The sequence below is a fragment of the Eptesicus fuscus genome, chromosome 9 (assembly GCF_027574615.1).
Source record: "Eptesicus fuscus isolate TK198812 chromosome 9, DD_ASM_mEF_20220401, whole genome shotgun sequence".
Taxonomy (NCBI): Eukaryota; Metazoa; Chordata; class Mammalia; order Chiroptera; family Vespertilionidae; genus Eptesicus; species Eptesicus fuscus.
In genome coordinates, this window is record NC_072481.1 from 31,034,909 (window position 1) to 31,047,033 (window position 12,125).

The 12,125-nt window shown below is 39.8% G+C and overlaps 1 protein-coding gene across 1 annotated transcript in view; it reads left to right on the plus strand.

The window, feature by feature from the left end:
* The window catches only part of USP24 (ubiquitin specific peptidase 24), a 137,176-nt gene that overhangs the window by 104,157 nt on the left and 20,894 nt on the right, over positions 1–12,125 (plus strand). Inside the window, exons 46-56 of the mRNA XM_008139495.3 lie at positions 1–83; positions 686–827; positions 1,050–1,169; positions 1,595–1,815; positions 3,555–3,679; positions 5,386–5,527; positions 5,997–6,147; positions 7,053–7,148; positions 8,175–8,278; positions 9,953–10,066; positions 10,771–10,867. Of these exons, the coding sequence (XP_008137717.2) occupies positions 1–83; positions 686–827; positions 1,050–1,169; positions 1,595–1,815; positions 3,555–3,679; positions 5,386–5,527; positions 5,997–6,147; positions 7,053–7,148; positions 8,175–8,278; positions 9,953–10,066; positions 10,771–10,867 (1,395 nt within the window). The remainder of the gene's footprint in view (positions 84–685; positions 828–1,049; positions 1,170–1,594; positions 1,816–3,554; positions 3,680–5,385; positions 5,528–5,996; positions 6,148–7,052; positions 7,149–8,174; positions 8,279–9,952; positions 10,067–10,770; positions 10,868–12,125) is intronic.

Consider the following 12,125-nt stretch of genomic DNA (forward strand, 5'->3'; position numbering starts at 1 on the left):
AAAATGGGGAGAGACCAAATTTTTAAGAATACTTTTCAAGGCATTTATTCTGATCAGAAAATCTGTAAAGACTGTCCTCACAGGTTAGTGAAGATATCATTAACATTAAAAAATGATTATTATAATTAAGTGATTCTTCTAGTAGGTTATGAACTTTGCATTTGTTGAGAGACTTGCAGGTATCTCTCTTAGTGAATCTGTAAGTATTTATTGAATTACATTTCTTTGCTTTCAATTTCTAAAATTTCTTTGTTGAAATTCATAATTTTAAGCAATTCTGAATTGTCAAATTGATTATTTTAATTTGGTAGTGTACTTTTTTTAAATATATTTTTTTATTGATTTCAGAGAGGAAGGGAGAGGGAGAGAGATATAGAAACATCAATGTTGAGAGAGAATCATTGATTGGCTGCCTTCTGCATGCCCCACACTGGGGATCAAGCCTGCAACCCAGGCATGTGCCCTTGACCGGATTCGAACCTGGGACCCTTCAGTCCACAGGCCAACGCTCTATCCACTGAGCCAAACCAGCTAGGGCTGGTAGTGTACTTTTTAAAGGATGAGGAAAGTTATTGTTAATTTCACTGATTGTGAGTAGTTTTGTGTTTAATCTCAGGTATTACGATACTTTAAAGCTTTTCAAATTCCGTTGTTGATCATGGTTTTTCTGTTATTTCCTAATCAGATATGAGCGAGAGGAAGCTTTCATGGCTCTCAATCTAGGAGTTACTTCCTGTCAGAGTTTGGAAATTTCGTTGGACCAGTTTGTTAGAGGAGAAGTTCTAGAGGGAAGTAATGCCTATTACTGTGAAAAGTGTAAAGAAAAGGTATTTCACGTGCCCTTTTAATAAAACTCGATTAATCTTTTATTCCATGTACTTTGTGTTTTATGTAAGATCAGTTTTAAGCTCTATTGTTACTTCTGTTAGATTGTGTCACTCCTTGTGTTTACACGGGTGGTAAGGCCTAGAGAAACCTATGACCTTTGTATTAATTACTTGGCTGTTTTATTTTCTCCAAGGAGCTAATTGTGTTTTGCTTTTCTTTAGAGAATAACAGTCAAAAGGACCTGTATTAAGTCTTTACCTAGTGTCTTGGTCATTCACCTAATGAGATTCGGATTTGACTGGGAAAGTGGACGCTCCATTAAATATGATGAACAGATAAAGGTAACTTTTTTCCCCTGAAAGTTTTTATAACCATTACTGCCTCACTCACTTTTTATTATTTTCTTTTAATATTTTCAAATTTCATGTGAAGTGTGAAAGGCCATAGTCTCAGCATTCTGAGGAGAACATAGCCCCTTGTCCCGAGCAGCTGCTGCCAGTGGAACTGTGTTACTGTGAACAATTACCCTCATTTGCAGAAGGCACCTAGTGTCAGCTGTGAAGTCAGATGCTTTCCTTAATGCTTAAGGAGAGATCACTTGTACTTTACCAGACTTGTGAGCCATTTGGAGATTTTGTACTTAAATTGGAAAGGTAGTCCTCGCTTAAAGTAGGAAACACACATCCCGCTTCTTTGTGTCTGACTTCATTGGGTATGGCAGTTTATGTTACTAATCAGCATTCATGTGCTCCTTTGCATTTAATAGTTTCCCTGGATGTTAAACATGGAGCCATACACAGTTTCAGGAATGGCTCGCCAAGATTCATCTTCTGAAGTTGGTGAAAATGGACGAAGTATGGATCAGGGAGGTGGAGGGTCTCCACGAAAGAAAGTTGCCCTCACAGAAAACTATGAACTTGTCGGTGTCATTGTACACAGTGGGCAGGCACATGCGGGCCACTACTATTCCTTCATTAAGGACAGGCGGTAAGGGGTTCTCCCAAAAGTCCCTCTCTGCTCTTCCAGTCTCTCCCCTCCACTCCCCTGCCCTCGGATAAATCTCTCCTCTGCATTCCCTGCCCTCCTGTATATCTCTCCTCCACTCCCCTGCCCTCCTGTATATCTCTCCTCCACTCCCCTGCTCTCCTGTATATCTCTCCTCCACTCCCCTGCCCTCCTGTATATCTGTCCTCCACTCCCCTGCCCTCCTGTATATCTGTCCTCCACTCCCCTGCCCTCCTGTATATCTCTCCTCCACTCCCCTGCCCTCCTGTATATCTCTCCTCCACTCCCCTGCCCTCCTGTATATCTCTCCTCCACTCCCCTGCCCTCCTGTATATCTCTCCTCCACTCCCCTGCCCTCCTGTATATCTCTCCTCCACTCCCCTGCCCTCCTGTATATCCCTCCTCCACTCCCCTGCCCTCCTGTATATCTCTCCTCCACTCCCCTGCCCTCCTGTATATCCCTCCTCCACTCCCCTGCCCTCCTGTATATCTCTCCTCCACTCCCCTGCCCTCCTTTATATCTCTCCTCCACTCCCCTGCCCTCCTGTATATCCCTCCTCCACTCCCCTGCCCTCCTGTATATCTCTCCTCCACTCCCCTGCCCTCCTTTATATCTCTCCTCCACTCCCCTGTCCTCCTGCATATCTGTCCTCTGCTCCCCCTGCCCTCCTGTATATCCCTCCTCCACTCCCCTGCCCTCCTGTATATCTCTCCTCCACTCCCCTGCCCTCCTTATATCCCTCCTCTACTCCCCTGCCCTCCTGTATATCCCTCCTCCACTCCCCTGCCCTCCTGTATATCTCTCCTCCACTCCCCTGTCCTCCTGCATATCTGTCCTCTGCTCCCCCTGTCCTCCTGTATATCTGTCCTCTGCTTCCCCTGTCCTCCTGCATATCTGTCCTCTGCTCCCCCTGTCCTCCTGTATATCTGTCCTCCACTCCCCTGTCCTCCTGCATATCTGTCCTCTGCTCCCCCTGCCCTCCTGTATATCCCTCCTCCACTCCCCTGCCCTCCTGTATATCCCTCCTCCACCCCCCTGCCCTCCTGTATATCTCTCCTCCACTCCCCTGCCCTCCTGTATATCTCTCCTCCACTCCCCTGCCCTCCTGTATATCTCTCCTCCACTCCCCTGCCCTCCTGTATATCCCTCCTCCACTCCCCTGTCCTCCTGCATATCTGTCCTCTGCTCCCCCTGCCCTCCTGCATATCTGTCCTCTGCTCCCCCTATCCTCCTGTATATCTCTCCTCCACTCCCCTGTCCTCCTGTATATCTGTCCTCCACTCCCCTGTCCTCCTGCATATCTGTCCTCTGCTCCCCCTGCCCTCCTGCATATCTGTCCTCTGCTCCCCCTGTCCTCCTGTATATCTGTCCTCTACTCCCCTGCCCTCCTATATGTTTCTCCTCCACTCCCCCTGTCCTCCTGTATATCTGTCCTCTGCTCCCCCTGCCCTACTTTATCACCCACACTTACCATTATGATGCAAAGAAGCTTTGCATTGTTATTTGGTCTTATTTAATATTGCATTTTTAAAATTGTAACTGTCTTTATGCCTTCAATTTGCAAAATTGTTTTAGAAATTAGAATAACTGTTGCTATATTTTTCTTAGGTATTTTCAAATGGTAATCACCAGCTATATTTATAGACAATACAAAGAAATAAATACTGGAGATGGGATTTTTGTTTTTTATTATAATGTTTGTTTTATCTGTGGGCTCTAGGGGATGTGGAAAAGGAAAGTGGTATAAATTTAATGACACAGTTATAGAAGAATTTGACCTAAATGATGAGACCCTGGAATATGAATGCTTTGGAGGAGAATATAGACCAAAAGTTTATGATCAAAGTAAGTATTTACAAATGGATATTTTCCATGAGTTAGTTTCTTTCTTTCTTTCTTTTCTTTCTTCTTTCTTTTTTTTTTTTTAGTTAGGATTTTTCTATCAAGTTGGAAGGAGTTTTCTTTACATGAAAATAGAAGAGATTTTTATTCTTTTTACATACCACTACTCTAAATAGGTCTATGAACTCTTTGATAGCCAGAGTAAAAATGTTCAAGCTGCTCACAAAAATTGTTTTAAATCATTTCTTAAAGCAGCCTTGGAGAAATATAGGTGGATGGCAGGGAGGTGTAAGTGAAATGAATATCAAAGAGAATTCCAACCTTAAAAATAGTTTCAAAAGTAGTAGTTATCCACTAAAATTTTCAGGTTTCCATCCTAGCCGGTCTGGCTCAGTGGATAGAGCGTCGGCCTTCAAACTGAAGAGTCCCAGGTTTGATTCCGTTCAAGGGCACATGCCCAGGTTGTGGGCTCAATCCCCAGTAGGGGATGTTCCAAAGGCAGCTAGCTAATCAATGGTTCTCTCTCATCATTGATGTTTCTTTCTCTCTCTCCCTCTCCCTTCTCTGAAATCAATAAAAATATATTTTAAAATTAATAAGTAAAAATAGGAGTTACTTCCTGTCAGAGTTTGGAAATTTCTTTGGGCCAGTTTCAGGTTTCCTTTTCACTTCTATAGAGGTGTGATTAATTAAAGACGACGTTTCTAGCAACTGTGTTTTAAAAACCACACAATATGCAAAGGAGTCTTTCTACAACCCCACCCTTAGAAAATGTATGAGCCAAAATATATCACAAAATTCAGTTAGAATTTGCTATTTAAAGAAAAAACATTTTGCAGAGACCTTAGCATTTCTGAAATCTGGTTTTGAAATATTCTGGGAGCATTTTAAAATTTCTACTTATATTAGATTCACTGTATTAGATACCATACCATGGTAGTTGTGCATCTAATGTTGGTAGCCTTTAATGGTTGAATATACTATCTTAGCAAGAATTACGTGGAGTCTACTTGGGAAAGTTCTCTGTTCTTTCCTACCCAGAATAATAGGTTAGACTTCACTTGTCCTTCACATGGTGGTTTTCCTAAATTTTCCAAAAGGATTTAGTTTAATTAATAACTGGTTTGGCTCAGTGGATAGAGCGTTGGCCTGTGGACTCAAGGGTCCTGGGTTCGATTCCGGTTAAGGGCATGTACCTTGGTTGCAGGCACATCCCCAGTAGGGGGTGTGCAGGAAGCAGCTGATTGATGTTTCTCTCTCATCGATGTTTCTGGCTCGCTCTCTCTCCCTCTCCCTTCCTCTCTGTAAAAAAATCAATAAAATATATATTTTTTTAAAAACTAACGTAGATTTGACTGTTCTATATACATAAGTGATTAAGCAAGGCCAATTATAATCCCATCCTATGCCACAGAACTTATTTTTTAAATGTTACTTGCTTTTTTTTATTAAATTTAGACTTGCCTGGAATATTTACCTTCTTTCCTTTACTGTGTTACCATACATCTCCCTTACTCCCTGCCCCTCTATATCACCCTCCAAGTAATTCTAAGCAGTACTCTAAAAAGACACACATTTTACCCACACTTTGCATTTAACAAATTTAGTAAGTAGTTACTTGCTGGATTTATGGGTCCTTTGTTTTAGATTGTTAAGACAAGAAAACTTTTTATTTACAAAGACTTCTTTCTTAATGTCTTGTTTCAAAGCAAATCCATATACTGATGTGCGCCGAAGATACTGGAATGCCTATATGCTCTTCTACCAGCGGGTATCTGATCAGAACTCCCCAGTCTTACCAAAGAAAAGTCGAGTCAGCGTTGTGCGGCAGGAAGCTGAGGACCTTTCTCTGTGAGCTTCTTTTCTGTGTAATTGGCTGTGTGATTTCAGTAGGGGATATTGTGATCTTTAGTATATTGTTTGGTATTTAAATGTAATTTGCTAAGCTAGAGAGAAATTCTAAAAAGAAAATAAACTGCTCTATCTCTTTTCTTCTTATTGTTATGTGGTCATTGTTTCCTTGGCCAAAAGTTATTTTGTATTTAGAAAAATGTGTATAAATCATTTTATTCTAGAAGTGAGATTATTTTCATCCCAGCATGTTATTGAATAAACTTTATGTTCAAAGCATAGTAAGCACTATTTCAACATTCAGAAAGTTTTTTTATCGTATTCTCTGTGAATCTGAGTTTCAATTACTGAATTAGGAGAGTATATAATTTATTTTTAAAGCCAGTACCCAGATTATGTAGGTTTGTTAGGTTTTAGGAACTACTAAAACAATAGCCACTTTAGTCAGTTTTCTGATTCTGTCTCTTAGATCAGCACCTTCTTCACCAGAAATTTCACCTCAGTCATCCCCTAGGCCCCACAGGCCTAACAATGACCGGCTCTCTATTCTAACCAAACTGGTTAAAAAAGGAGAAAAGAAAGGACTGTTTGTGGAGAAAATGCCTGTTCGAATATATCAGGTAAGAACTGTCTAATTCTTAGGGAGAAAATTCAGGTAGTGTTAACATCCGTCTTGTGGGCCCAGAAGAACTCCAGCTGGTCATCTTGTAGACTTAGCTGTATCTCTAGTGCAACGTCTTCTTGCCCAAGTGTGTCACAGATCTTTCATATCAGGTCATAGAGGTGGCTACAAATTCAAGATTGACCCCACCATCACCATTTCTATGTAACTATAGGATGCCAAAGATAAATAAATAGAAGGCATGGGCAGTAAAAAAGAAACAACACATAGCTAAAATTAACTTACTTTATCTGGAGAGAAAAATAAGTTAAAGTTTATAACTTGTTGGGGGTAAAATTAATATGTCAGTGATGACCATTAATTATTGAATACCTACTCTATGCTACACACTTTAAATAAATCCCTAATTCTTAAAACACTCTTGTGGGATGGAAGGTTTTCTTCCCATTTATCAGATGGAAAAAAAATTGGGCTCAGAAAAGGCAAAATGACCTGCTGGTGTCTCAGAGATAGGATTAAAATTCAGAACTGTCTAACTACCAGTTCAGATTTTCTAAACTAAGTAAACAAGCTGAGTAGCCAAAGCAGGGAATTTAAGAAGAATATGGAGTCTACTTGGGAAAGCTCTTTGTTCCTTCCTACCCAGAATAATAGGTTAGAGTTCACTTGTCCTTCACATGGTGGTTTTCCTAAATTTTCCAAAAGGATTTAGTTTAATGAATAAATAATTCACCTTTTTACAACTTCTTATATATTGAAATGAAGATTTTCCTCTCTTTAAAAAAATTCAGAGCTTAAGAGTAGAGTTATGAATCCTTCTTATCTAACATATCACTAAAAATGTCTTTTACATGTTGAATATTTTACCGTTTCTTTAAAACAATTGCTAATTTTCTTTTGTAGATGGTGAGAGATGAAAACCTCAAGTTTATGAAGAATAGAGATGTGTACAGTAGTGATTATTTCAGTTTTGTGTTGTCTTTAGCATCATTGAATGCTGTAAGTACTAGCTGGATTGTTATTAAAGTAGGAAAAAATTATAATTAAACATCTTTCAGCTAAAGTGTTCAGTGACTCATGTTCACTCTCAGTTTTTAACCTCTAGATGAAATGCAAAAAAATTCTCACAAATGTGTAACTTACTGAGTTACATTAAAATATAGAGAGTATTTGTAATATATCATGCAAGTTGTAGATGGGTGTGGGTTTTCACATACTGGCTTTTTAAAGTGCTATTTAAATTTTATGATGAATCTGGTAGCCATTAGGGGATATCGTTGAATATTGGGCTTTGTGGAGATTAATTTTTCCTAATTTGTAATTAGTACCATGATTATAATTTGCTAATAGGAGGAAAACTTTCTCAGTCTTTTGATAGATTACTTAACAACTTGTGGTCTAAAGACTATTTTGCCCGACTGGTATGGCTCAGTGGTTGAGTGTCAACCTATGAACCAGGAGGTCATGGTTCGATTCCTGGTCAAGGCACATGCCTTGTTTGCAGGCCCGATCCCCAGTAAGGGGCATGGGGGGGGGGGGGGCAGCTGATCAATGATTCTCTCTCATCATTGATATTTCTATCTCACACTCTCTTCCTCTTGAAATCAACAAAAATAATTTTTTTAGCCCTAACCGGTTTGGCTCAGTGGATAGAGCGTCGGCCTGCGGACTGAAAGGTCCCAGGTTCGATTCCGGTCAAGGGAATGTACCTTGGTTGCGGGCACATCCCCAGTAGCGGGTGTGCAGGAGGCAGCTGATCGATGTTCTCTCTCATTGATGTTTCTAACTCTCTATCCTTCTCCCTTCATCTCTGTAAAAATTCAAAAAAATACATTTTTTTTAAAAAATTTTTTAATATAAAGACTATTTTGAGAGGACTTAATAAAAAAATGAAGGTGTCTTAACCTCTTTTACAGTTTGACTGTAACATTTTCTATAATGGCTGGCTTGATTTTTCTTATTAGTATTGAATTTTATCATTTAGTTTGTGTGTCATTTAGTTCTCTGTTTTTCTCCCCCTCTCAGACTAAATTAAAGCATCCATACTATCCTTGCATGGCAAAGGTAAGCTTACAGCTTGCCATTCAATTCCTTTTTCAAACTTATCTACGGACAAAGAAAAAACTCAGGTAAGAAGTGATATGTTTTGATTCTCATGGCAAAAAGCACTAATTAAATCAGTTAAAGCTGAATTTCTGGATTCAGTTTTTTAAAACATTGTTTTAGATACAGGCAGTCCTCGGGTTACGTTGGACTCAACCTACATCGTTTTGTGGTTACGTCGCCATCTCTCATTTATATATATAAAAAAAGTTCTGTCCCATTTCGACATATGTACATACGTGCTTTATGTTTTTTATTATTTATTTACCACAAGTAAAGGTCAGGAATTGTTATCTTTCTTTTAAACTTTTTTTTACTGTTTCACTTCATTACTGCTGCGTATGTGCTCCATGTGAGTGACGTAGATGCTTATGTAGGTGGGTTCTGACTTACGGCGAAAATCGCGTTACATCATGTCGTAGGAATGGATCTCTGACGTAACCCAGGACCTACTGTAGTTGGAAACTACCAACTGGTCTCAGATGATTAATGGCTCATATCTATAAGGAATTTCTAATCCAGTAGAAAAAATAGATTCAACAGAGCAGTAACTGTGATACAAGGCATAAATGCTGTACAACTTCGGAAATGGGGCAGAATCATACCCAGATGTGGGATGGGGTTGGTATTAAAGACACTTGTGTTCTCAGATGACTTTGAAAGGCAAAAGTACGGAGACAGTTATTATTCTCAGTGGAAGGGAAAAACCTGAGTAATAGATAAGACTTGCTTAAAGAACTATGAGTGACTAGTGTTTTACTCGTACATTTAAGGAGCTCATTGAGGTGAGGCGGAATTGGGTTTGGATGAGCTCACTGAGTGCCAGAGAAGGGAGTGGTCTTTGTTCAGTGGGCAATCGGGGAGGGCTCCTAAACAGGGTCAGTGTGTTCAGAGTCATGCCATGGAAACTCGACTCTGATTCCATGTTAGTCTCATTGGTTTTTATCTTTAGCACCTGGTTAGGTGCTGGACACCTTACAGGCTCTGGGTAAATTGTGGTCGTGAGTAACTGAAGGATGAAAAGTAGTTGGGTTAGTTTGTAGGATATATCTGGAGCAAGAAGGGGAGGCTCAGAGTGGGGAGACCAGTTAACAGAAGACCATGGAAATTCTCAAGCTCCTCTCTCTCTCTCTCTCTCTCTCTCTCTCTCTCTCTAGCACAAGTATAGAGAAGTTTTTAGGAAGATTTTGCAATCAAGAAACTCTTGAGATGATAACAAATATAATGACATTTCATTGTTATGTGTAATAATAAAAGATATATTAAATACCAGGCTTTATTATTTGATTGAAAAAGAAGAAATGTTTCTTGTCATGTCTGGTATAGGATTGACTAAGGAAATTGTTTGGTTACTTAACATATAAAAGTATAGAATGTAGGCATTTTGCGAATGTCAATTAAGCAGAACAAAATGTTCAGACCTTTTTTTTTTTTGCAATTGAAGTTTTTTGAAGATGCAGATAGCTTCTTACACTTTTTTTTCTTTTATGGGGTGGGGGTTGGGGGCAGGATGAGTTGCACAAGTACCAAAGACTGCAAAGCACTGGCTTCTGGGGTGACGGAGCCATGTTTGTTACGGTCACTGAGTATTTAACTTCTACGCACTCTCCAAAAAAGTTTTAAAGAATGTTACAATGGAGTGATACTCCATGGGGTTATTTGGGGGACTGTACTCCTAATATTCTTTGCTTTTTTTAAAGGGTTGACACTGAAGAATGGATTGCCACTATTGAAGCATTACTTTCAAAAAGTTTTGATGCTTGTCAGTGGCTAGTTGAATATTTTATTGGTTCTGAAGGACGAGAATTGATAAAGTAAGTGTCAAGATTTTTAATTAAAAGAAATTTGTGTTCCAGTGATTGCGAGCTGACATTTCTTGTAGCTCTTTTTATTTCAACTTGAAATTATATTTCTGATTGAAATCGATTTTAAACTGTCTTCACCAATGAAGCATTGAGGAAATTATTTGGGTCACTTCAAAATCCTTCTTTCCAAATCATCTGTTAGACTAGACTCAGGTTGTTCAGTGAATGCAAGGAGAGAATGTGCGCAGATGGCCAAGTATTCACAGGCAACCACATCCTAAAACCCAAAATACAAGTCCCTTTCTTCAGGGACCTACAGTCTGGTGCACAGGCGGTTTCAGGGGTGCTGTCTTGGCTCCGAGCTTTAACTAGTATCTCATTCTGGGAAACTGAAGCGGTTCCAGGAGAACTGCTCCTGAATGAACAGAATTCATAAAATTTTAGATTATTTGCTCTATGTTCACTTTATACAGATACTCATTTGGGGGGAAGAGAGGAGAGGAAGGGAGGGCTTCACTTCTCCGTGTTCAGGGTCTTGTTTTCCTGTTTGGCCTTCCTCCTCCACAGTGGCCACGAGCTGTACCAAAGTCCTCAGAAGACCCGAACTAACATCTTCAAGTAATTTTGTTTCTTGGATTGCAAGTGAGACCCATGTTGAGAGGTTGACTTACAGAATTCTGTTTTGCTTTTTACACCACACTTCTGTATTTTAGGATATTCTTGCTGGAGTGCAATGTGAGAGAAGTGCGAGTCGCTGTGGCCACCATTCTGGAGAAAACCCTGGACAGTGCCTTGTTTTATCAGGACAAGGTCAGCCTCGTGTTTAAATTTCTATTTATACATTCTGTTTTTACCAAAAGTATAAAATGGCCATAATAAGAAAGAGACCTAGGATTGCAACCTGGTAATTTTGCCACATAAAATGTACTCTCTGTGAACCAACTTTCTGATGAATGCCAAGTAGAAGGCATTCTGATTTTCCCTCCTCATACCCCAAAAATCAAGGTAGGCCAGGAATTGAGGTCTGCTTTGGTCTGCTTCAGAATTTTCTCTCTAGAACACTCCGTTTTCAAAGTCTTCTCTCAATAGTTTGTATTTTATCTCTGCACTGAGACTAACCTGAGTCTAGAGGCTCTAGTCTAGATCCTTAGACATTTTGAGCCACGCCTGGCTTTGTCTTTCCTCATGAGCTATTTTTATGACCTAAACCTGCAATTGGCAACCAAACCAAATACTGCCATTCGTTCAGGGGCATTGGCCAAAATAGTTCCTTCATTGGTTTTCATTATTCCCTAATCTATTCTGTTCCTCTGAATTTCTTCTTGTTCTAACCCGACTTTCTGTAACATATTTTCTGGTTCAAAATTCTACACATGCCAAAACAAGCCAGGGTATTTATTACCATCCTCAACCCCCAAAGATTTTAAGACCTAGGGAAATAAATGACATATGTTGTAAGTCTGATTATTCAGTCTGTTAAGTGCTAGCAAATACAGCAGTTCCTTCCCAAGTTTGCTGTTTCAAACAGCTGACACTACATGGAAAACTTTGAAAAATGTTATTTTCAAAACTAATTGGCTCCTTAAACATTGGCTGGAGGCAGTGTGTCTCAATGAACTAAATGCAAATTCTAAAAATTGCTGCTTCAAATACAGTTGTTAACTTTGTGATGCAACCTTGAGCGTGTTCTGTAAGGGAGATGTTTAATCCAGATACAGTGCCTGACACCCAAGCACTTGGTTCCTTCAGTGTTGCCTGACCCGGGGAGCTCTGCTCAGTCCAGAATGAACAAAGAGGTCGAATATGCCCCTTAGGAAGGGCCTGGAAGACTGTCTCTCAGTTCAGGATTTATAAGCAAGTTGAGGTTTACTCTAAGGCAGTGGTTTTCAATCAGCTTAAACAGCAGAACCATTTTCCAAACAAAACCTTACCTGAGTGCAAAAGATATAAAATAGGTCATTGGGAGTTGCTTAGGACAGTGTGGAGACCATTGCTCTGAAATACTCTGAGGAAGTTGTGTAAGACATTTAGCATGAGGGCCTTCTCATTCTCCTTCCTCCTGTGCACC